The following is a 25,625-nucleotide window of genomic DNA, read 5'->3' as shown; positions in this document are numbered from 1 at the left end:
CTGTTTCTCGATATTTGGTATTCATTTCCCGTATTATACGAGAAACTACATAAAAATTGTACTAATGTATGTGACAATGTTTGTATAAGAAGAAAAGGGATGTCATGTGATGAAGAATTATGATACTGTAGATCCATGAAAATATTGCTCTTATGGTACTGTAGGCTCCTAAAGACGCTTAAATTTGTTCGGACCACTGACACGAGTGGCTTCTATAGGCTTCCGGAAAATTTTATCTATCATAATTCCCACAGATTTTATATCAGTCAGATTTAAGTAAATACTAATTCAGCAATTATGTATTCCGTTAGTCATATATTATTTAAATATGTTTGTATTTTACAGTTATTTTTTTTTTGTTTCATCCTTAAAATGACAAATTGGGGTAAGAAATTGTTCAGAAGAAGTGCATGCAAACATGGTGCGACATTCTAATGTTTTGATGATTCTCATTCTGATTCTGATTCTGAGGAAACAAGCGATTTTAAAATGCCTGTTCTTTTTACACATGTATGATTAAAAAACTTCATTTTCTCATCTCTTCATCAGAATCAGAAGAAAATAGCATAGAAACTATAGCAAAGCAAAAAAAATGTAGAAATAAATTTTCATGGATACAAAGAAATTTCCAACCTATAATTCATGAATTTGATGACGAGAATAATGGAATCAAGGCAAGTGTAAATGTGCAATCATCTATTCTCGATTGTTTCCAAGTTTTCTTTTCAGAAGGACTCATCCATTTCATTGTTGAACAAAATAACTAATATTCTGAAAATAGTACTAGAGGCGCTGTACATAATTCTAATGTAACTACTGTTCTTGAAATGTTTAATTTTTTAATAGTTATGATGCTAATGGCATAAATGCATAAGATTGCTATATCAGAATATTGATCTAAGGATAAAATAATAAGAACAGAATCGTTTGAAGAAATAATGTCAAGGAATCGTTATACATTATTACTAAAGAACCTGCATTTTTGTGATAACAACATTGAAAATCACGATCCAATTATTAAGATACGTTATATTTTTGAACAATTAAAAACATTCATTAAAATTGCAATTTATCCATTTGAAAAGTTATATATAGATGAAAGTTTGTTATTGTTTCAAGAAAGATGTTATTTCAAACAATATACATCATCAGAAAAAAAACAGATTTGGGATTAAACCCTTTGTTTTGTGTGATAGCAAGACAGACTATATTCATGATTTAAATGTATATATTTAAATGTATATATGTATAATATCTGAAAATATACCATCAAAATCCATAGGAAATTCTGGACAGACAATAATGACACTTCTTGAACAATATCTTGGAAAAGGATACACACTCTGTTATCGATAATTCGTACAATAGTCCCAATTTATTTTTCGAATTATATAAAAACTTAACTAACGCATATGAAGAAACATTTAGAATATACCGGAATTGAATAAAAAGATAAACAAAAGAGAATGTGTATTTCGTTTGACAAGAAATATATTAGCGTTGAAATAGATGGACAAATGGGAAGTGTGGACGGTTTCCATCTATTATTGTCCCAATATGATTGAAACAAATAAAATACTTTATCTAACAAAAGAAAAAATAATCAGAGCACAATATATAATTGATTACAATAATACAATGGGAGCGGTTGACAAATTTGATCAGATTTTATATAGTCTGAATTCTACCTGAAAAAGGTTTAAATGATTCAAGAAATTCTTTTTTCATGTATTTGATTTAACTTTGGATAATACATTTCTTTTATATAGCTATGTAATTCGAAGAAACTTATCTTTTAGTAAATTTCATTTATGTTATATAAAACAAGTCTTACAAAAATACAGCTCAAGTAAAACATGAAAGTAAATCAAAAGTAATGATAATGAGCCATTCCGTTTAACACAAAGGCGTTTTCCGTTTCCGTACGTGAAAATGCAGGAATTCGGAAAAACACAAAGCGCAAATGTGTAGTGTGTAGGAAATATAAGAGAAGAAGTGAGACACATTACGAATGTATAAAATGTGATATAGGAATATGTTTCTAATTGTACCACACTTTACTAGATTATTAGATATATTGTGAAAAAAGCTCAATGTTAATGTTAAATTTATAGTATGTACATGAACAATTCAATGCGAAATACAAAGCAATAAATAATATTGTTTTAATGTAGTGGTATTCATTGTTTTGATTATTTGAATATATTTCTTCAAAAATAAACGCCTAACGATGTTTATCCGTTTTCAGTATATGAAGTCGCGAATGAAATCTTACCATATGATATAACTGGTGTGTCTCAAAAGTCTGGCATAGTGAAAAGATTAATATCGCAAATATTGCAAAATTTACATACACAGATATATACATACATATATTATAAAAATGGTATAAGATACATCGCAAAAATTTATTTAAAATTAGGAAAGAAAGAAAAGATTTCCTCTTTTAAAAATTCGTTGGAAAAGAGAAAAAGAGAAAAAAAAGAAAAAAAAGAGGAGAAAATACATTAGTACGAACTGCAAAGCAAAGCGGTAGGTGTTATTTAACGTTTGTATAGTAGTGTAAAATATATATATATATATATATATATATGTATATGTTTATGTATATGTATATGTTTGTGTAAATATATATATATTTATATTACCAAAATCATTTGTTTCTTTTAAAATGGATCGTCTATATATATATATCTATATTTTCATTCTAATGAAAAGTGTCCATCAAGACTACCATATCTAGTAATTTTTTCGAAAAACTCGAGAACACCTCATTAGAATAGAATAAATCCTTATCATATATTGATCTACTTTGAGCTAACCCCTAAAAGAATGACAACCTCCTTAAAACTTTTGAATGATAATAAGGTTCAAGTGGTATATTATTTGAAAAGTCTTTTGCTTTTTTTGTATTGATGTTATTCTTTATAATCTTTTTAATCCATACTTCCTTATAAAATGTGTTTCGAATTTCAGATTGAAAACAACTTTTATTTTATTAAACATTCAAAATATGTATTGTCGACTACCATGTAGTAATAAAATATTTTCTGAGTGTAACGTCAAACATTCTGCAGTACATCCAGTGAATGTATGAACTATTATATTGAATTATTGCTCCTTTCTTTTTATCAAATAATTTGATTTAAAAGTCGTATTTTGATTCACTTAGGGGGTTTGTCCACCAAGAAGTTTAAAAAAATCGATTTTTTTGCATTTTTATTTTTTTGAAGTTTTGCGAACAAATTAAGTTATATCCGGTATTAAAATTCGAAAAATTGACGGAATTATAGGTGTTTCTAGGTAGAACGATCGGGCAGCTGCAAGCAGTGGATCGCGATTCAATCCGTACGTACTCAGCCGGCATACTTGTTCTGTTGTATCTTTTTGTATATGTACAGAATTCTAAACTTTTTCACCGTTTTTTCTGTAATTAGTAATGTTGTGAAGTTTAGGGCATGCAACGGTGAAATGAAGTTGATAGAATCGAGCATTCGTAAACTCGGTTTTACATTAATAATTTTGTGTGATTCCTGCGAATCAATCAGTGTCAATTCTAGTCCTCTCATAAAAAATAAAGTTTATGAACAGACGAATTATTTTAGCATTTCGATTGTTAGAATTGCGTCAGGGTTTGCGTCGATTGTGGATGAAATTCGAGAAGCGGCGTTACGATACATCGGAGATTAGAGCACAAAAAAGTAGAAAAAACATCCTGCAGCTGAAGGAACGTTATGTAACCAGAAATCGCTGATTAAATATAAGCAAAAAACACCACTTTATTATCCAAATAACTGGACACTTACTTTCTTTTGCGTTTTTCGACCTTATCGGAAAGAAATTTCGGAAACAATCAGATTTTAGGACTTGAAATTTGGGCACAATACTTTCGAATACATTATCTACAAAGTAGCGTTCGATTTTTGCGATAAGTTAATGTCGTTGTTTCTCTAACTTAACCTAATTTATATTCGTCATAGAAAATCGAGGATCTTCAAAACCATTAATTCTCTTTGCTAGGGAATTAGTTGTGAGGTTAGCTAACAATTCTCTCGAAAAGGCCGTGGGGAGGATCGGCGACTAAGGGTCTTATCCCAACATTTCTAATAGGGCTTGCTCGTGTCCGAGTAACTGCATCAGCTATTATTCTCAGGGGTTATAGCGTCGTATCTAGCATTCATTCTGGAGTCTTGAATTCAAATTATATTGGTGATAACTTGTCTTGTTCATCCTAGGTAACAACGATTATTTAAACAATTTGCTAGTCGAATCGAGAGTATATAAGAGCCTGCAGATTATTAATCCTACCGCTACGTTCCCGTCTTCTTCTGGGATAAAGATCAGCTTCTAAGTCCTCCACTAAAACGAGACTTTATCTGTTATCATTGTATGAATAGGAATAATAGTCATTTAATTTTAGTCTTGGCTACAAACTGTATCATCTTAAGAGGTATTTCCTGGAATGAACATGGTTCAAGTTTTCCCTGATTTTAGTTTTCTTGCTGAAGCCTGTAGATCTTCCTCAAACAAAGGGATATTATCCTCATTTATCTCTCAGGCCTGTATTGAACACATTTTTTTTATGAGTATTCCACTTCCCTACATCTCTGGTCCCATGTATCTGCATCTATTTGTTTTACTTGAAAATTTATATACCATTTTAATACAACAGATTCAATAATATTTAATATAATCATATATTTCTTTAGTAAAAGAATATACTGGTAGAAATAAATGGACCATTTCTTCTATAGTTTTTAATCCATAATTCGTCCCGAGTAAGAAATGAGTTGCAGGCGACTTAATTTTCGGTTTTAATATTTTGGAAATGCTACCATAGCCTTTCATACCTGAAATGTTAAATATCTCACCTTAACTTAACTCTGTATAAATTTTAGAAGGGATAATTATTTAGAAAGACAGTTTTTCACCCAACAAATATATCAACATCTTTATACTAAGTAATATTTCGTTTTTAGCAGTTTTATTATCATTACTATAATCTATTTACACATTTACGCTCTAATGTTTGTTTTATTCTTATATCTATCATAGAATCTATTCCAAGTTCAGCCAAGAAAGTTTGTTGATAGATACTCTTCAAGCCTTTAATATCTATAATCAAGAATTCTTTATTTAAATAAGATAAAGATAAAAAAAGCTGGTGAAAACAAAATAAAATTATTAAATTTAGCAATAATCATGGATAAATCGAAACTTAAACATAATTTTTAAGATAGAATTTACGACATTGTCCGCACAATCGCCATCTAATTGTTTTTCAGCAACTATCATAATAGCAACTATAGGTTTATCCTGTACCAAGAATCTATTGATTTCTTTTAAACATGATGTTATTTTTTTTTGTAGATTACCGCAAATAACAAGTATCATTATCCTGCATGTCCACGACAAGACCGATGTCTCCAATCGCTGCCAATTAAATAGCTAATCCAGGCAAACCTTCTTCTACTTTTTTTTCGCATATTCTTTCCATAAAGGAATTAGCCATACCATAATTCGTTTGGCCAGCATTTCCTCTTCCGTACGAGACGGAAGAGAAAACTACGAAATGCCGAAGATCTTGACAAAGCCTTCTAGTAACTTCGTCCAAACATTTCGTTGCCCAGGCCTTTCCCTTGAAACATTCTTCAAAAGTTTTCATCGTTTGGTTACGACAAATACGGTTCTTCAAAGAAACCGCGAGGTTAAATATATCATCGTCGGGACCTTCATCTATTGTTGATTTTACTATAAGCTCGCTGTCTTCTCGTTTAGCCGCATCGAGACCGACAAGGATCTTAATATTCACGCCGTATGATTTCCATCTCTTGATTCTCATTTGTTGATAATCATTCTTCAAGCCGTTTCGCGAAGTAATAACAATATTTTTAGTATTTCGAAGAACCAACCATTAGATTAATTCTAAACCAAAGCCACCAAAGCCGCCAATAATTATATAACTTAAGTTCGGGAAATATGTATAATATGGTTCAGCCAAAATCGAACTATTCAGTGGTTCATTTTCCTCCAGTTTATACAGATTTTGGCAAATTTTTTTACATACCTCTTCTCTATCACTCAAACTCACCTAAAACATCCTAGACATATGTATCTGCATAGAAACATGATTACGACGTACAATAAATATATAATAGAAGAAGTGATCTACTTTTATCATGTTTTTGTGCATAATATGTTATCTCATCCTCGATACACATATATTATCTATAACGTACGATGTAATCTAAGATATTGCGAATTTACTGCTAAACGAAGAATTGCAATCCTTTTTGCAATGGGACATAAGTATATCATTAGCTTCTTCTAAATAATATTATTAATGGTTACAACATTATAATAATAATTGGTGAATGTTTTAAGGAAATGTAGAACAATTAATGCAAGTAACATTAATCGAATATGAAGAGTTAACGTTTATCTACTTTGCACGTGTCTTTTCTCATACGGAAAAGACGTCGAGGACGTAAGTGAACTGCAAGAATATGTAATGGTAATGGATATTCCTTTTTACTGTTAGTTTTTTGTAGTGTGAAGGCCTACCGATAGATAACGATGATGTTGTGACAGAGTAATTCGCATCAATCCAATGAATTATGTACTCTTGGGCGTATAAAGAAAGAACAGTGGATCTCACAGAAGTTCATCCAAAATAATCATTGAAGAGCTTACATGCATATGAAGCTTCTCGGTTGAAAAGCAAACGAGTTTTCTATCAGTGGAAACAGTATGTCAAACGAATATTCATTTTAATAAATGAAAAACTATCGATTATGAGGCATACAAACAACTCCTGTTAGCTAGGCACGATTTGGAGCAAATAAAATTTACGTCATATACTGAAAAAAGTAAAGGTTCAAATATGTAACGATCAATTTTATCAGTGTTCAAATTACGACGGGGATTCTACAGCAGTGGGCAATGAATGATTTTTCTTTTTTATCGGACAAGATTAATTTCACGACTATGTATTTCATGATTAGTCCAGCTAGTGTGGAACATATAGGAAAGAAAAGGAAACATAATCAGAAAACGAAAAATTACAAAATTCATCAGCTTTGAAGAATTCGCCAAGATGAAGGAAGTGTTGGCAATTTTAGAAGAGTTCTGAATACAGAAGAAAAATATTCATTCTTAATTTCGACCTTGATTAGATTACTAATATCAATTAAACCAGAATAGAAAACAACAATTCCTTCTTTAAAGCAAAACATGATATAAAGTCTGTTCTTACAAAAAAATGCTTGAACAAAAATGTCCGTTTATTCATACCGTAGCTTTATTAACTGCATCAGAGAAGATATTTTTTTATCCTTTTATATTTGTAAAAACCGAGGGAAATTTAATTCAGCCCTGAAAAAAAGTAGATAAATTATATCATAAATTAAAAAATATAATTGTAATCAATATAAAATCAGAAAAGTTTACGAGAAGTATGTAATATCTTTCTTTACGAGGGACGAAACAAATTTCTCTTCATTACTGACTTGTGAGGAAGGCAATCTGATCTAACTGTTTACGATCATATCTTTCTAGAAGAAGGAAAGACGTGAAAGTTCAGAGAGGATTGTCAATTTCATAAATTCTATTGGAAATCCGATATTAGAATCAGATTATTCGGCGAACCCGGATAATTTCGACGAAATAGAATATTTTTGGGAATATTTAGCAAATTTCGAGTTTTTCTTCAGGAATGACCCGGCGAAGGCGATAGCTCTTACGTCGTGCCATCCTGGGAGGATGTAAGCTGTTTTAGAGATAGTAAGAGAACCGCTGTATTTAACATTCTCTAGACGACTATGAATGATGAAGTCCTAACAATGAAGTCCTGACAATGAAGTGCTGACGATGAAGTGTTTTCTGCTCCGGGCAGAGTCTAGTCGCTTAGGCGTATACTGTGCACGCGCCTCCTTGCACGAATCGTTCTCGCGCGTTTTCCTATCGTCAATGGCGATAAGCCATTTCGTTACGTTGTTCCTGTATGTACTTTCTTGATCAGTTTTATTTCTGCACGCGTAAATTAAAAGTGCACTTGGAAATGCGATTCGAGGAGAATCTTTGTGTTCAGAAAAATAATACAGAATTTTATAGACGGAAGTATAGAGCGTGGGAGGATTTAGTGGTGTTGGACGCAGATTTCTATCGTTTAACACGACTCATATATGTTGAATGTAGATTGGAGGGCTAGGATAATATCACGGGAACTCAATTTATAAACGCGATTAAGAATCCATTTATACGACAGACGGAGGGGATAAGTTCCCATAGAAAAACTGAAACAACGGTTTTGGAAATTAGAGTTGTACAGGAAAACAATACTCATTTCTTACAAAATCAGGACTCAATCAAAAATCAATTCCTATCAGAAATGAGCATGTCTTGCAGAATGGGGAATTGTATAGGGAAGCAATACTGAGACAAATTTTTTTAGAGATTGAGCAAATCAGAACAGAAACGATAGTAGGAAACAACTTAGTGACGTTGATTAATGTTGGTCGTGCGGGGAGAAGGGACATTTTCGATCGAATTGTCTGAAAAAGGTACGAAAGGGACGCTAGAAATAGTTGAACTAAGGGGATCGAGTTTGATTGAGAATAAGAGATCCCGATATTTTTATTTTGAAGGTAGTACCGCTATTTGCAAGGTGAATACAGTTCTATCAGCTTTCAGAGATATGTGAATAGTAGAGCGTGTTTTTCTTTTGGATATTGGTTCAAAGTAGTAAATCAATAACTCATTGATCGTTTGTTAGAAAAGAGCACGTTGATGGGGAAGAGGTTGCATTATCCTACTGGGGAAGTTTCGCCTGCTATGAAAAAGCTGAAAGTTTTAATAGAATTAGGAGAACTTCCTAAAAAGTTAGTTTTAGATATAGTGGACGATTGTATCTTAAGGCGAGACTTTTTGTCAAAGACGGCAGTTTCGAAGCGTTGTAATAGGAAATTCAGGTTCGATAACGAGGATTTCGAAAGAACTAATAGTTTAAATAATGTTCTTCAGGAAAATTCTAAGAATCTTTCGATGGAGCAAAAAAAAGATTTCTGAAAGTTTCTTCATAGTTTCTCAGAAGAGTTTTCAGAAGATATTATTAGAGGAAATTGAGGAATCGTGGATCGCACTGTAGAGTTGATTGATTTTTACGCCATAAAACAAATTCCTAGGAGGATTCCTCTTCGCTTAAGAGTAGAAGCAGATTAGATTATCGAGAATACAAGGATTCTGTGAGTGACAGAAGAATTTTCGAACCCTTGGGTCTCTGGAGTGATCTACTAGAACGAATGTTCCTGGAGGTTTCGTATTTGCTACATAAAGTAGAATGCAGTAACGAAGAAGAATTCGTACTCGTTGCCGCGAATGTATAATTTGCTTACTCCCATTATCTGGAAGTGCATGGTTTATGACCCTTGACTTGGATATTGACAGATAAACATTCACTAGAGGGAAGACAGCGTTCTCGGTAGGGAAAGGACTTCGGCAATTCAAAGTTAAGCCTTACGGATCATGTAATTATCACGTCTTCGTGTGTAAGTCAACTAGAAACTATAAAAGACACATTAAAGGAGAGAAACCCTTATAGGCACGAATACGCGTTCATGTAGAGAGATACAAATTTTCAATTGTTTCTCCTCTATCTTTCCTATAAGAATAATCATTTTCAACCTGTAGTTGATAAGTAATTTAGAACTATCTATAAAACACGTAGTAAAGAAATACGAGAAGACAAAAAAAGTACGTGCAGGAATGTAGATGCATCATGCCTCTTTCACCCTTGGCAGCGGAGCGCGCAAGTTCCACGCGTGCAGAGATAAAGCTGACCAAGGAAGTACACGCAGGAACAACGCAATGGCTTATCGTCCTTGACGACAGAAAAACGTGCGAGAACGATTCGTGCAAGAAGGCGCGTGCACAGTATGCGCCTAAGCGACTAGACGCTGCAGGCGAGCCCGCAGCAGAAAACACTTCATCGTCAACACTTCATTGTCAGGACTTCATCATTCACAGTCGTCTAGATAAATTCATCGCAGCTAGCCGTCTAGAATAGTTCATTGCAATCAGTTATTAACATTACTTCATTGCAGTCAGTCGTTAATTTCACTTCGTTGCAGTCAGTTATAAAGAACAGTTCTTTACAGTTAGCAGTTGCGATCAGAACATCTCAGTTAGTTTGTTCAAATTAATCGCGAACAATTTCTCGTTAAGAAATAATTAAGACTTATATTCTTGTAAATTTCCATCACCAATTTTACACTAAATAAATCAAATCGTAAAAGAGAAGAAAAGGGTGTCGCATACCGAGCATCGATTTGCCTTATTATTCCTCAATTATCGTTAACAAGAGGTGACCAATTCAAGGGTCAGTAGTATATTCTAGAGCCCACGAAAGGCTAAGAAATATAGACACGAGGAACGATATTCGGAGCCCCTCTCATCATTTCATCGAATAAGTAAGTTAAAGTAAATCTTTACTGGCACAGTTTGACTGTTCTATTGTGAAAGAAAAAGGGAAAAAAGGAGCCTTGCTCCCGTGTAAGATTTCCGAAAAATTGATCGAATAAAGGCATGTGATTAGGTTGGTGTAATTGGTAGGCAGCAGGCACTTCGGTTACTCTACAGCCATTCAAGACCCAACTGTTGACGTCACATAATACTTCATTTGACACATTTGAGAGTTTAATGGAACATGTCCTTCAAGATTTGCAGAATCGGATTTGCTTGGTATCTCTTGATGATTTAATTATTTATAGCCGTGTTTTTGAAGATGTGCTAGAAAATTTACAGAAGATTTCTGCAACGCTACAAGCAGTGAATTTAAAAGTAAATCCACAGAAAAGCAAGCTTTTGGAGAGGGAAGTGAGATATTTGTCATACGTAATGTCGGAATGAGGTCTCTCTACAGGATCCGGGGAAGATTAATACTGTGACCTATGCTTCAAAATAGAAAGCAAGTTACAGCATTCTGAAATTTTGTTTAGATTATCGAAGATTTGTAAAGCGATTCTCCGTGATCTCAAAATATTTGTAGCGGAAAATGAAAATTTGAATTCAAATTTTTAAAAAATCCTTTGAGAGATTAAAGGTGACTATCACGCTATTGGCAGTTGTAAATTTTCTGTTGCAAAGACACTGATGCTTCCGGTAATGGGATGAGAGGGGTTTTATCACATGTTCATGATGGAAAAGAGATGGTAATTTCTTATTTTATTAGAATCTTAAATAAGGTCGAAAAAAAATATTGCTCAAGTAGACGAAAGTAGCTCCTAATAAGTACCTAATAAAAGTTGTAGAGGATGTCACTTCCAATGAACTTATCACACTTATCATGTGACATCGATATTTCAGCAATAACGGATATGATAAGTTTGAAAATAATTTATCTCTTTATGAACTAATCTACGAAACACCAAAATAAGCGAACTAGATAAGAAGGTAAGTAATTACTTCTAATGAAAATAATATTAATCGATAAATTAACAAGAAACTAGCAGACGTTAGATTTCAAGCTTGTTTTGTTTTAAGATCAGATTTTAAGGTTGATTTTAACGTTGAGAGATTAAAATTTCAATGTCAAAGGAAACATGAGAATTGTCAACAAATTTCTTCATTTTTAAAAGATATTTGTACTAGTTGCTTAACGCAATTTATCTTTAATAGGGATATGAGATTTATTCCGGTGAGATTTAAAATTCATAAAAAGGTTATCGATCACATCTATATTTCATTGAATTTTTCGAATCAAACAAATCGTCCCTTTTGCGAAATATAAGCTCATTTTTCATCTCTTACACCCTCTTTTCTCTCTCTTTGTCTTATCTTTTTAAACGAAAATCTTCCTTTTTTCTGCATACGTAGAATTCCCTCTTAATTTTTCTTTCCATAAAAAGAATATTATTACTATGAGTTTTACTGAGTATTTTAAAAGAATCTCTTTATTAGAGAAGTTACTGACACTATTTCAGTAACTACGGTTACTATTTATTTATTAGTATTACTGATACTATTTAATTATATTACAACATTTAAAGTTAAAAAGGTGTTTAATTCATTATTTTCGTTGGATAAGTTTAACAGATAAAACGATGCAATTTTAATATAGTTAACGTTTTGATGCATTACGTGACGAATGTGAAATAAATAATTGTTATATAAAATATAATATATACATTTTATCAACCAATTATTTTCTTTAATTGCGTAGTATTATTTCGTTTAAATTACATGTTTTTCAATTATTAATGTCGAAGAATCAATCAATGAAACTTTCTTAATTTGTGACTTCCATCTTCTTATTCATTTCATTTTTATGAATTATTTACTCATACACCTACACACAATATTAAGTATTACTTGTAGCAATTTATAACTATTGATGCACACGTGCGTCTCTCAATTCTTCACATTTTCTCTTAAGGGTCATATATCTCTATAAGAAATATTTATCATTAAGAACTCATTGGGTACTGGCTATGAAAACGTATAGATAAAAAATACATGGCTACTTTTGTTAGGGCTTATGCATTCTTAGTAAAATTTTCAATAGTGCGTCGAGCCGGGCGATAAATAAATAGTGAAAATAGACGCTTAGGTGCGACGAGCCAAAGGTTGTCTGGTGCTTAGGCCTGAAATATGCATTGACATCTAGTCTATATGATCATTAGAACAAAGGGGGCACACATGGATTGTTTAAACATTCCAATGAACTATCCCTGACTAATTATTATTTCCTTTTCCATGCTCAGATTATACTTCAACACCGTCCATTTTATTCCCTTTCCTAATTTCACTACAGTTTTCACGAATAGTTCTAAAGACCCCAAAAAGTCAATCAAATTGCATCCTTCAGACTCACGACATCCAGACTTTCGAATCCTATTATACAATACGGGCTATCACTTCTTCAGAAATAGCCAGTATAACTAACTACGCATCATTATACAAAACACATCAACAACTATATTTTATTTCATCAAATATGTAGTGATAATTTCAATGACTGCAATATTTATTATCACGCATTTACCTAGCGAATCTCACGGAATCCATTAAAAGAATGCGCGTTCTCTCATTAATCTGCGGCAACGCAGCAAGCGATATTTTGATGACGGTCTCCTAGCGTAGTGTTACCATCCTTATTTATCGCGTATCTGGAAATGTTCTCGTATTTACGCTTTTACGACGCAACAATAACAATAAAATAAAAAAAAAGAGAATAATTAAACACTACTTACATGATTGAATCGTTTTGAATTTTTTTGAAAATAAAATCTTTAACGTTGTTGTAAAATATGCATCGTTAGATCGTTGGATCATTTTGAACGTTGAATGAATAACTTTTACAAAATAAAAGATAATATTGAAAGAATATCTATCTTATATATTATTTGAGAACGTAAGAAATGCATTTGAAACATAACAATTTCTACACTTCTTAATATACGAATTTTAAATCATTAAATTGTTTGAAATTTTGTGTAATCTTACATGTGAGATATGGATCGACAAACTCGATACATTACTCTTTCAGTAACCAGGGTTTTATTAAAAAAATATAACAAATAAAAAAAAGATAACAAAAAAATGTAAAAAAATAAAATCGTAAAACTAAAATACGAAGTGTCTCTCACACAAACTCTGTTCGACTAAGAATTAAAATTGTTATCTGGACTTTTCCAGACTTAACTTCTAATACTTTACTCGGTCATGACGCGATTTTACTCGGACATTGCAGACTCGGACATTACTTGATATCCATTCGTGCATTAACTCTACTCGGATTTTCACATGGGATTACTCACAACTTACTAGGTTATTCATTACTTACATTCGTAGCTCTAAAGTTACAACCCATTAGTCCACTCAGGATTCAACTTATAGTCTTAACACTGATGAAACTCTGCTCAGGATTTGCCACGTTATTCTTCTGTTTAATGTGTTACCTTGTTGGTCTACTCAAGACTGCCCGATCCTCTATTCTTTTAATTACCTTGTTGACTTCTTATCCGTACTTGTTTTAATACATGCGTACTGTAGCTTCGTTGTCCTGATAGTCGTTTCGCTGTCTGCTTTTTTAGATCGCATCAATCTATTTCCTTAGGGACAATCCATACTTTCTTTGATCGTTTTTCTTACATCGATCCTATTTCCGAGGATAGACCAAGCTTATAATCAGCTGCCTCTCTGATGTTAGTCTTCTATGCGTTTCCTTCCGATGATATTAGTATTCTTCTGGTTAACTATTTTTTCTGACGTCAGCCTCCTACGCATTCCTTTACGCTATTCTCTGGATCGACTTGTCTCACACACACGCAACACTCGTACATGTCTATTGTTTAATCAGCAGTTAACTACGTACAACTTCTGAGCCTTTTATTTCTTTATTATATTATCGGCTGGCTTTACACATACACACATATGTACATGTCACTAACGTTTGTACTTTACATTCTTTGTCTAATAGCCGCTCTGTTTATCTCATATGTACTCGCATTCACTTTCTCAGGGGAGAAAGAATCCTCAAGTTTACAATATTATATTAAATTTTATTACTTACTCGCAATAAGATATATCTGTGTAAATAAAATATACTTAAACTATACATATTGGATGTGTGTTACGTTTAAGTATAATGCATTTTTTATAACTTGATGTTTATGAAACACATCTATAAATCTTATGTGCATGGTCAAACATTCATCAGATTTCAAAATCGATCAGATTTGCATTTTCTCTGAATCGCTGTTATTTACGTGCTAATCGAAGAATTATTTTATAAACAATACATAGATGTATGTAGGATGGCCTTGATTAAAAATTTGATTTATATTTATCAACTAATTGGTATAAAGCCATCATTTCCATAATTGATGTGACAATCGTTATATAACGCTCAATATAATGATTACGCGATAAATAGTATATCTGAAGTTTGTTCTTGTAATGTTAAATATTTCATGATTTTTATTTTTTTCTTGTGAAAAAGTGAAAAACAATTATTTTTATATCAAGCCGAGATTAATAAGTATATACGATTAATAATATGAATCGTATTGAATGATTCATGAGAAACAATTAATAGATACTTATTGTCGTTAATTTCAATTATTAATTATTCGTGTATTATAATTACATCTGTTGACACGGAATTGATCCAGTAAATTAAGGGGCAATTACCATCAGAACGATATGTATAACGTATTATCGGCATGTGGTAAAGTAATAGATCGTACAGTAGACTAAAATATAATATGTCTCTTTGTATCATCGTATAACGGAAACAAAAGATCTGTTACCGTATCGACGGTAGAATATGATTTTGTGATTAGAACTTTTGTCCAACCGTATCATTTTACGAAAGAAATGTTATAGATTAATTATTTTATTTAATGCACTTATTTATTATTAATTATATATATTATTAATATTATTATATCTATATTTATTATAATAATATATATTATAATATTATATATATATTTATATATTATATATTTTATATATGATATATTATATATATATAAATATAATATCTTAATTTTTATTTTAACACGTTTTAATTAGTGTGAAGTGACAAACGGAAATATGTTTCTCTGTGAACAAAGAAACGACAATTTACGTTTATTGTTCACTCTGTTAAATTTTATATTTTACTCTCGTACTACTTCTCTCGTCTACGTTCTATTTCTTGCTGTCAGTTTCTCTCCTCAAATCCTAACGGCTCGCTTTGTGGGTAACAAAAGAATTTGTTGATAACAAAAACAAAGGAAGGGCGGGCCATGAGACGCGTGACAAATCTACCTGGAAAAAGTATACTTTCTTTACATAAATATATATATATATTTATTATTAATTATATATATTATTAGCTATTATTATATATGTAATTATATGTTGTTATGAGCCGGCCTAGAGAAGTTCGAAGTCAAATTTGGAACTAGAAGCCCGTTTCTAGACACCCATAAAATATGTCTAATAAATCGATTGTCATCTGTCTTCTAAAGGAACTCAGCTTGAGAGGATGTAATTCACGGACGTTCCTTTGTATTTGTATATTTTTGTATTACAATGGACAAAACATTATAAAATGGATGGATTCAATTTTTTTCTTATTTCAGCGTTATAATAGTATATAGCAATAATGTTATATATTATTGTTATTTATTATACAGAGTACTTACATGATTAGGACTTTCTGTAGTTTTCCAAGAATAGAATTTTTAAAGCACTACCAAAATAAGTTTTGCTAGATTGGTAGATCGTTGAATGGTTGAATGAGTAACTCTCGAGGAATAGGAATCAATTTTGAAGAATATTAGCTTTACATATTTATACATTCTGTCGAAAAATGTATATGTTTAAAAAATTATAAATAATTTTTCATTGATACAACGTTGCGAAAAACATAATGTATTTAAATATTTTTCCTCTTTTTGATATACCATTTTTATATCATTATATTGCGTAATCTCTGTTTATAAGACACATATTTGTAATTACGTTAATCTTAAAATTTAATGATAGATTTGCATTGCGAGGAAAGTATTTTTATAATTTGATGTTTCGGAACCATCTTGTGTGTAAAGTCAAACATCGATTAGAATAAAATATTTTTCAAACCCACGTAAAACATGTGTGCGTGGAAAAATTATTTTATAAATTATACGTATATGTAATTATAAATTCGATTTTCTAATAATACAATGAAAGTATAAAAGATAGATTGATAGAAAGAGAAAGAGAGAGAGGGAGAGACAGAGAGAAAAGCCTATATTTTATGCGTTTTTCTTTTTTTTTGCCTGGTTTAATTTTTTCTATGTCTTTTGCTTTTTTCTTTCTATTTATTTTTTCTCTTATTTATGTGTCATATTTTCGTAATTCTATCTGGAAGATACACATTAACTAGCACAGCACACTTTTTCTTGGTTAACAAGAATTTTATTAATAAAGATACTATACCAGAGATATTACAACTAAAATATTACAACTCTTTATTTTTTTTCTGGTTTACTCAAGAATTTAGTCTTTACTCTGTCGTTATTCTCTGAAGTTAATTTCTGTTGTTACTTTCTGTTCGCCCACTCAAGACTACACTCGTTACTCTATTCTTTTCTTTAAGTCATCCCATAGCCTTTTCACCCCCCTCCCTCCATTCACATTCGTATCAATGCATTTAGCATTTCTTACGGCCATTTGTCGAGTCCATTATTTTATCGCCTATCTTTCGTACGCCGCGCTTCCATAAACCAACGCAGGACAGACCATACTTTGATCGATTTCCAATCGGCTCATTTTATACACACAAACAACATTATTGAAGCTAAAATTTCCTCTTTTGTTTAGGGCTGATTACTACCCCTGGTTTTTTAATAGTTTACGCAATCAATGAGGGCAGGCGGAATTCTTGATTAATTTTACTAAACGAGGTATCATTTTAAAGACTTAAGTTTAAACTACAGCGCTGTTTGTCCTGAATATTGAAAAAGCATTATTTGCTTTGAAAAAAATCGTGTTAAAAAATGATATTTTTCCGAGAATAGTTTATGCACAAATAAAAAGCTTTTTCGAAATTCAGACAAAACGTCGTATCTTAAAACTTCTCCTTTAAAATAAGATCTTGTTCTTCATAATTAGTCAAAAATTACTACTGTTCTCATGGATGACGACATTTTTCCCGAAAAAAACTTTTAATACTATGGCGTTCCTTGAAATTTGTGCCAAAAAGATGAAGCCCAACTACTGATTTTTATATACACGCTTGAATAGTGTACATTTTATATCCGTGAAGTAGCGATTGTCTGTTTGGTTGTTTGAGTAAATAACTGTTGCCTAGATTTTTTGAAATTTTCCAATCGCAAAAAAAATGGTTTTTACGATTCTCGCACAAAGATGCTACGGTAACTCACTCGGTTATTTTAATGAGCTCTGGTCAGATAATTCTATTGCAAAAATAAGGAATTACATGTTCAAACGTTTATATCAACGGATCTGAGTTTTTAAAAAATTACAAATTTTGAAAATTTATAGTTTCTTTTAGACTTTATAAAATAGAAAGAAAGAGATTGTATAAATAATGAATAGTATATTGGCAGCATCCAGATTCGTAATTCATGAATACTAGGTGTTCTAGGCTAACTAGATTCCAATTTTTTTTTTATTGTATTGATATAAAAAAAAATAATGAAATAATTTACTCTTTTTTTTTATTTAATAATTTAGTAAAGTGTTAGTATCCAATTTTTCATATTTTTTTCCTCCAGAGATGGCTGACGTGAATTTCGCGGTGATCTGTGCTAGATAGGACACAGCAGCAGTATAATTTTGTTCGATGGCAAATGCATATAAAGTATAATTTTTCGATTATTTTTTTAATATTAAAATTAGTGAATATATATGATTATTACTATAATAATAATATGTAGTGTAATAATATAATAACAAAAACAGCAGAAAGAAGAAGAAAGAGAGAATATACTTATATTGTATAAATCTTGGCACATATGATGACGGAAATTTATGATAACAAAGAAAGGAAAAATATATCACTTGACGCCCGTATTCTCAACAAATCGAGTCCTTGATAATTACGACGCAGGACCACCCACCTAATACAAACAACATACGAAGAAATATACGAAACATTTTTTTGTTTCTCTTTATCTTAGTAACTTATGATAGTTATGCATTTGTTTCCACACAATTTCTTACTCACGATCAGTCTAAGCTAATTGTTTTTACTTTAATATATGATATGAGTATGATGATTGTCCAGGGCATAAATCCTTTATTACAAGAAAAATATTAAATCGGGATTACAACGGACGCTAAATAGGACGCTGTAGTGCAATATGTTAAGCTGCTCATCACCTAATTTTATTATTCTAAATTCTTTTATATGAAGTCTACTCAAAGGAAAAATATATCAAGTATAGTAGTAAATAATATAATATATTATTTATATAATATAATATAATATATCAAGTATATATATAGTCGGAGATAAGTAAAGGATAGCCAGGTTTTTTTAATAACGGCAATTAAAATGCAAGATAGATATTATCTGTAAGATAAATAGTCGGAAAGATTGAATGGTATAACAAATTTTTCGATAAAATCAGTACAAAAATTTATTATAACGTACATTAAAATGATTCTCCTTCTCATCATTACAACTATTCTATAAAATGAATATGCATAACTTTTCGATATCTAAACTAATAAACGTGTGTTCCTTTGCAAGCAAAATAAATACATATGTGTTAATTTTCGGTAACTAAATTAATAGCTATTCACGAATAAGTACTGATAACGTCTTGTTTGTGACTAAGATGACTAATGTAATTGATGCATTCGATATGTGATAAAAATCTCATTAAACAATCGATTAACGAATAGATGATTTACGGGTATCTTTCTTTAATCTTACTGTATTTTATCACCAATTCGCAACTTAGATTACTTAACAAGTAATCAATTTGCAATTAATCTAAGTCAACGATTCTGTAGAAATACCTGATATGTGATAGTCTCGTGTTCTTTTCTCAGAACTTATTCCCGAGGAAAGACTTGACGTGTTATTTCATAAACACAGGGTAATCTTTGCTATTGCGAACAACTTTCGGTGCGGGTTCTCAAAGGGAAGTAAGATTGCCTAATGAATTGTTTAGTCGATTCGCCATGACTAAAGCGATGCGGATCCTGATATTATTAAGCCGACGAATCCAAAACGTTTATAAGGAACACGATCCTCGCCGTCTTTCTTTTACTAACATCTAACGACAACGATACGTTCTGTTTAAATTAACCAATCGCTCGAACGATGCATAATGGATGCGAACAAGATCTTCCTTTTGATAGTCCTTCGTAATTGGTCCTTCGAGCCAACATAACGAACTAAATCTCCGCGTGACTGTAAAAAAGTATTATTTCATGATATTCGAAAAATTTTATGAAATGTTCTTACATACCAACTGATTAACAAAAGCATGATACATAAGCTTTGGTTCACGAGATGGAAGTAGTTGATGCCTATATGATCCCCATACGTTTCCTGGCCGTAAAACATTGATGAAAAGATCGGTTTCTAATTGTTTCGAATAAAGGGGCAAATCTAAAGAAAAATTCGGGGCTGTAAGATCCTGAACTAAAACAGCTCGAAAGATTTTTCCTCCAGGTTCTTTCTGTAAGCAATTAATGAATCCTAAGAGACCAGATTGAAAGTTTCCTTCCTCAACAAGTATCACTCTCGTCTTATCTTCTTGTGTTTCATTGGAAAGCACATTTTGTACTTCTTTCAACCAGTTAAATTCATTGCTCCTAACATTAATAAATAGAATATTTTTCGAAATTTTCTCGATCTTCCTTAACAATATCCACGATTCCTCGGAAGTACGTTTCTCCAAAACTATACCTAATCGAAATTCCTTTAGAATAGAATAGTCCAATGGTATATTTTCCTTTTCACGCGATAAAAGGAAAGCCCCATCTTTTGTAGATTTCAAAAGTTGTTTTAAATTTTCCTTTTTTTCATTGGTTAACAAGCAACATCCAACTGCTAATATCGCTATATCATTTGTTCGTAATTTTGTCGATTTTAAAATTTCAATATTTTTAAGAACGTCTTCTTTGCCAAATTTCTTTGGTGGTGCAAATAAATTAATGCTTGCGTGAATCTAACGTAAATTGGCCAGAACGTCTCTGAACAATGGAGAAACAAGTTTCTCTGCAGATATATTGTCATTATTCTCAACGAGTTCTATTGTTTTCACTTTCGTCATTGGTACATTCTCAAGAGTAATATGCATAGATAACGTTAATATTTCGCGTAATGACATTTCCCTTCTATCACGAAAAGCAATGAATTCATATTCTTCGATAATTGGATCACTGACAAGTTTCTTCCGAGCAATCTCACTGTGCCGAAATATTATGAATTTCCATACTCTCTGTTACAATCACAGTATCAATATACTCAAGTAATTGTATAGGTACATCTGAAATAATATTATTGAATGTAATGGAATTCGCTATATAGATTCACTTTGCAATAAAAATAAGAGTTTTCATTTTTTATTGGTTGTCAAACTTCTCAGATATCGTTGATGAGCTTTAGTATCTATTATTATTTTTCGCATTCCAGTCGGTACGAATAAACCTCGGGTATCTAAAGCGAGTATTTTCATCTGCAATATGTTATCCAGGAATGCAACCCAATTTTTTTTCCACTCGACATGTTCTTTTTTTCCAGAAACTGAGGCACTGTTTAAACTTCGAAAGAGACCGCTATATTGGTAACCACGTAGTTTTAGCTGTTTATAGATATTTTTTGCATCTAATTCTTCCTTCTCATTGTCAATATTCGCTTTGATCAGATCAAAGGGTATTTTCTCTTTCGACAAGTTTGTTGCAAAACGAATCAATCCAGTAACAATAGCAAGACTTCCTTCATGCATTTCGAAATTACCACTGCCTGTTCGTTAGTAGATCGACATATGTTAAATTCTAAATAAAACAATATATAGATACAAGTTGTGGAAAGTACCTTTTTGAATCATGACTATCATTTCAATTTTGCCTTTTTTTGGCATGGTGGTAGCTCGATTAAACTTTATATTTTCAATGACAACAGATAATTCCGTGTACAATTGTCCTATCATCATGCCGAAAGTTTCCCAAACTAAACATAAATATCCTGTCGCTGGAAACAAATTTCTGCCATCGACCACATGACCACTAACATACTGAAATTCTTCATAATCGATCGATATTTCAAATATTCGTTCGCCAGAATCAATTCTCTCTTGTCTTTTGTAATCTGCCACAAACCAGTCGTTTGAATGTTTCCATCTAAACACATATTAATGTTGAATTTTTACATCACATTCAGAAGAAATAATTATTAGCCTATTTCGTTTTCTGTATTCTCGTAATTCTTACGTAATAAGTGGGGATATCATTGGAGTACCTCGACTGACCAGATATTCTACGTGTGGATATAATTTAGTAAGATCAAGCTGTTTACCGCTGTTATAAAGTTTCCCTAATGCTTGCAGAAAAATGATCACGTTATCTTTATCATCTGGATGATTTAATGCAATATTCCTGACTGTTGGTTGCAATGATATTCTTAAAGTCGCTTGTAGTAGATTTTGCGATCCAATTTCAATCGTGACAACATTATCGGGAATCAGAGCTAATGTTCCTGCAAAGAGTATAGGTTTGAACAGATTATTGGTATGATTCTCAGCTGACGAGAGTTTTATGGCTGATGTCGACCACGCGTTTCGTGGCACTGATGTACTGAGCCATTTTTATTTCGTGGTTTCGCTACTGGTATCATTTTTTTAAATGTACCAAAAGTTTCGAACCAACTGCTGCGATATAACGGCTATGATAAGGTATATTATTCCACGGTACCTCTTCCACGATAACTTCAGTTGCCTGCCAAATACAAACACATTCAAAAAAAAATCAATTTAATAGTAAGGAATATTTTTATTGGCTAGATCCTAATTAGCTTCAAACGAACCTGTAATTTTTTAATGAATGCTTTCACAGAATTGGTCGATCCGCTAACAGTTGTACTTTCAATTCCATTATGACATGCGATGTCGATATCAGCAGAACAGCAATTCTTCAGATCTTGATAGGAAAGCCCTACCGTTGCCATAGAACCATGAGATATTTTTGTTTCTATCAAGGCAATTCCTCGCGAATATGCTGCTAATATCATTTCCTCTGCTGTAAAACATCAATCAGCGTAGGTACAACCAAGTTCACCAACGGAATGTCCGATGATGTAGTCTGGAACTACACCTACGGAAATTAGAAGATCTACCAAGCTGATCTGTAAAGATGTTTCACTTTTGATAGATCTTATCAAACGAATGCACTTCTCCCAAATAATTAAATAATTGTCGATATTACCTGAACTGCAGCAATTCCGACGATCGAATGCAAGATATTGTCGAACATGCTATTATCTTTTTCAGTTAAAATTTTATAAATATTCAATTTATACTGCTTTAATATAGCGTCGCATTTCTCTATTGCTTTGCAAAATGTAGGAAATCTCATCAGAACATTGCCTGTTAAATTATAAATTCCACATTCCAATATATTTGATAATCGCAATGATCATTATTTTTATAGTTACAAATAATTATTGGATCTAAAATTTCCGTACCCATTTCAGACCACTGCGATCCCATTCTAGAAAAAAACAAACAATATTGGTTTTTTATACCAGAATAATTTTCAATCTCTCTCAATTTTTCGTCAGGCGATTTAGAATTAGTTATCGTGTATCCCCGACATAAAAGACCTGATGTTTCTTTGAGATGAACATCATGAAGGAGACGAGTAAATGCGACGTATATCGGTCGATTATCGATCTATCTAATAGAATGTTGAAATTGTATTGCTCTATTTTATTCTAGAATAAACAAGTATAATATCTTTATGTTTTCTATTTAAAAGAACGTTTCACCTACATCATTTAATATGGTTACAACTTCTTCTTAGGTACGTCCAGAAACAGTTACGAGTCTTGGCAAATCGTCATCTGGCAATCCTTTATTGACCTTTGTTTTTGGATTTGATTTAAGTATGATGTGAGCATTAGCACCACCAAAGCCGAAGGAGTTAATGGCTATGTATTCCCCATCAAGCGAAAACGTTTCGGTAACAGCCATGATTCTCTCTTCTGTGAAAGCTTTTTTGTGTTGTTGATTAAGATTGATATTTGGGGGTATTAGGCCTGACTCCATCGATGTTATCGCCTGTAATATATCAATGAAACGATAATGAACGAATAATTATCTCGTCTTATACTTCACAATATGTTTACCTTAGCAATGGAGCACATTCCACTGGCTGGTTCGGTATGACCCATATTTGATTTGATGGAACCGACTTTAAGAGGTTTCGTTCTGTTTTTCGTGAAAATCTGATCTATAGCATTTATTTCTTCAGGATCACCAACTTTAGTTCCTGTACCATGAGCTTCGATGTAATTTATACAAGCTGTTGTTACACCGCATTCATCATAGAATTCTTTGAAAAGAGTACTCTGAATTTGGCTAGAAGGAAATGTTATTCCCGGTTCCTTATAACCATCCCAATTTGTTTTCGCTTGTATAACTGTTTCATAGAATCTTTGAGCATTTTTTCTTTTTTGCAGAAATGCAACAACTACGGCTTCGCCGCGCACGTAACCAACTGCATCATCGTCGAAACACTTGCAACGACCATCCTCGGACAATACTCCTATTAGATACAAGATAAAATAATTGTTTAATACTCTCATGATATTTCGAGAAAAAAGAACAAATGCTTCAAGAAAATATCATAATCAATACCTAAACGTTTAAATTGCAAAGTTACGAATAGATGAAGGCAAAGATTTGATCCAGCGATGATTACGTAAACGCATTGTCCGTTATGTATAGATCTATATGCGTGTTCCATCGCAAATAGACTTGAGCTGCACGCGGTATCGATGTTATATGTTGGTCCAGTGACCCCCAACCAATGCGAAATTCTTTTGTTTATAAAAGCTTTGCTACAGCTTATGATACTAAAGCCATTTACCTACAATTGAAAAGACGTTTTATACGGCTTATCCGACCATATAAGTAGTTGTCTATAAGTAATCCATCTATAAACTGATCGTTTGATCGATTTCCCTTCCTGGAATTCGTCGTAGAACCAAGTTTTCTCGGTATCGGAAAAACATGAACCTAAAAATACACCTGTCCTCATTTCACAAAAATCTGTTGGATGAATTCCAGCATCTACAATAGCTTCATAAATATGTTCGAATAATATTCTGCCCATAGGATCCATAGTATGTGCTTCTTTATAATCGATGTCAAAAAATAATGCATCGAATTTCTCAATATTGTTAATTTTCCCCGTTCATCGTAGAATTTCTGAATGCTCTTATAAAAGATAAAGATATAAAAATATTAATATTAATGCTTACGTTGTTAAATAAAATAGATTGTATACGTATAATCGATACCTGTATTTATTCCGTTATCTGTGATACAATCTTTGCGATTAAAAATATTATCTTTCAATTCATACAAATTGTTGGATTTTGGAAATCTACTAGCGGTTCCGGATATAACAACTTCTTTGCCTGGTTCAGGATCAGCATATTTGAAAAATTTGTACGATTTCTCTGGCTCCTTAAACACATTCATGATGTTTTGATGTTTCACGTTCGTATGTCTGAAATAAAAATTTGAGCACCAATGGAATCATTAGCGATGAATTCTTCTTTATAATAATGCTATCCCTCTCGATAAAATTTGTTAATTCACGTCAGGTATCATAAGTTCTTGTTTCTTTCTATTCGACTTATTCAAAGGAAGATACACTTTTTAATCGACTCTAATGAACTACCTTTTTATTTTTTTATTCTGATTAAAAAATTGATAATGGATATTCTTAAATTTATATCTCCCAGAATGTATATATTATTTTTCTAGGAAGCTGTGTTAATATAAACAAATTCACGACGATAAGATGTATTGAAATAATAAATTATTAATATTAATAATTAATTATATATTTAAATAATATATTATTTATTAATAATTGCATAT

At 31.9% G+C, this 25,625-nt stretch overlaps 4 protein-coding genes across 4 annotated transcripts in view; 1 reads left to right on the top strand and 3 right to left on the bottom strand.

Moving 5' to 3' along the window:
* Positions 1–24,420, bottom strand: part of LOC124430421 (fatty acid synthase-like) — a 104,641-nt gene extending 80,221 nt beyond the window's left edge. Inside the window, exon 1 of the mRNA XM_046976979.1 lies at positions 24,372–24,420. The gene's annotated coding sequence lies outside the window, so the exon portion shown is untranslated. The remainder of the gene's footprint in view (positions 1–24,371) is intronic.
* The window catches only part of LOC124430420 (fatty acid synthase-like), a 112,170-nt gene that overhangs the window by 49,477 nt on the left and 37,068 nt on the right, over positions 1–25,625 (top strand). The gene's annotated exons all lie outside the window — the stretch shown is intronic.
* LOC124430427 (fatty acid synthase-like) lies at positions 21,471–21,983 on the bottom strand. The gene is made up of 2 exons (XM_046976989.1): positions 21,949–21,983; positions 21,471–21,858 (listed from the first exon to the last, which is right to left on the bottom strand). Exons 1-2 carry the CDS (start codon positions 21,966–21,968, stop codon positions 21,507–21,509), a joined length of 372 nt encoding a protein of 123 aa, XP_046832945.1. The 5' UTR covers positions 21,969–21,983; the 3' UTR covers positions 21,471–21,506.
* LOC124430450 (fatty acid synthase-like) lies at positions 23,532–25,220 on the bottom strand. Its single transcript, XM_046977043.1, has 5 exons — positions 25,037–25,220; positions 24,679–24,869; positions 24,372–24,603; positions 23,861–24,279; positions 23,532–23,792 (listed from the first exon to the last, which is right to left on the bottom strand). The coding sequence occupies exons 1-5, from the start codon at positions 25,218–25,220 to the stop codon at positions 23,532–23,534; spliced, it is 1,287 nt and encodes a 428-aa protein (XP_046832999.1).

Source organism: Vespa crabro, chromosome 18 (genome assembly GCF_910589235.1).
Source record: "Vespa crabro chromosome 18, iyVesCrab1.2, whole genome shotgun sequence".
Taxonomy (NCBI): domain Eukaryota; kingdom Metazoa; phylum Arthropoda; class Insecta; order Hymenoptera; family Vespidae; genus Vespa; species Vespa crabro.
Note: the sequence above shows the minus strand (reverse complement) of the source record. Positions and strands in the feature narration are given on the sequence as shown.

Coding starts and splice junctions, on each gene's coding strand:
- LOC124430427 (XM_046976989.1), bottom strand. CDS start 21,968: ATGATATCCCCACTTATTAC. Junction 21,859..21,948: donor ATGATATCCCCACTTATTAC/GTAAGAATTACG, acceptor ATATGTGTTTAG/ATGGAAACATTCAAACGACT.
- LOC124430450 (XM_046977043.1), bottom strand. CDS start 25,220: ATGAATGTGTTTAAGGAGCCAGAGAAATCGTACAAATTTTTCAAATAT. Junction 24,870..25,036: donor AGATAACGGAATAAATACAG/GTATCGATTATA, acceptor TCGATTATAAAG/AAGCACATACTATGGATCCT. Junction 23,793..23,860: donor GAATGTGCTCCATTGCTAAG/GTAAACATATTG, acceptor GATATATTACAG/GCGATAACATCGATGGAGTC.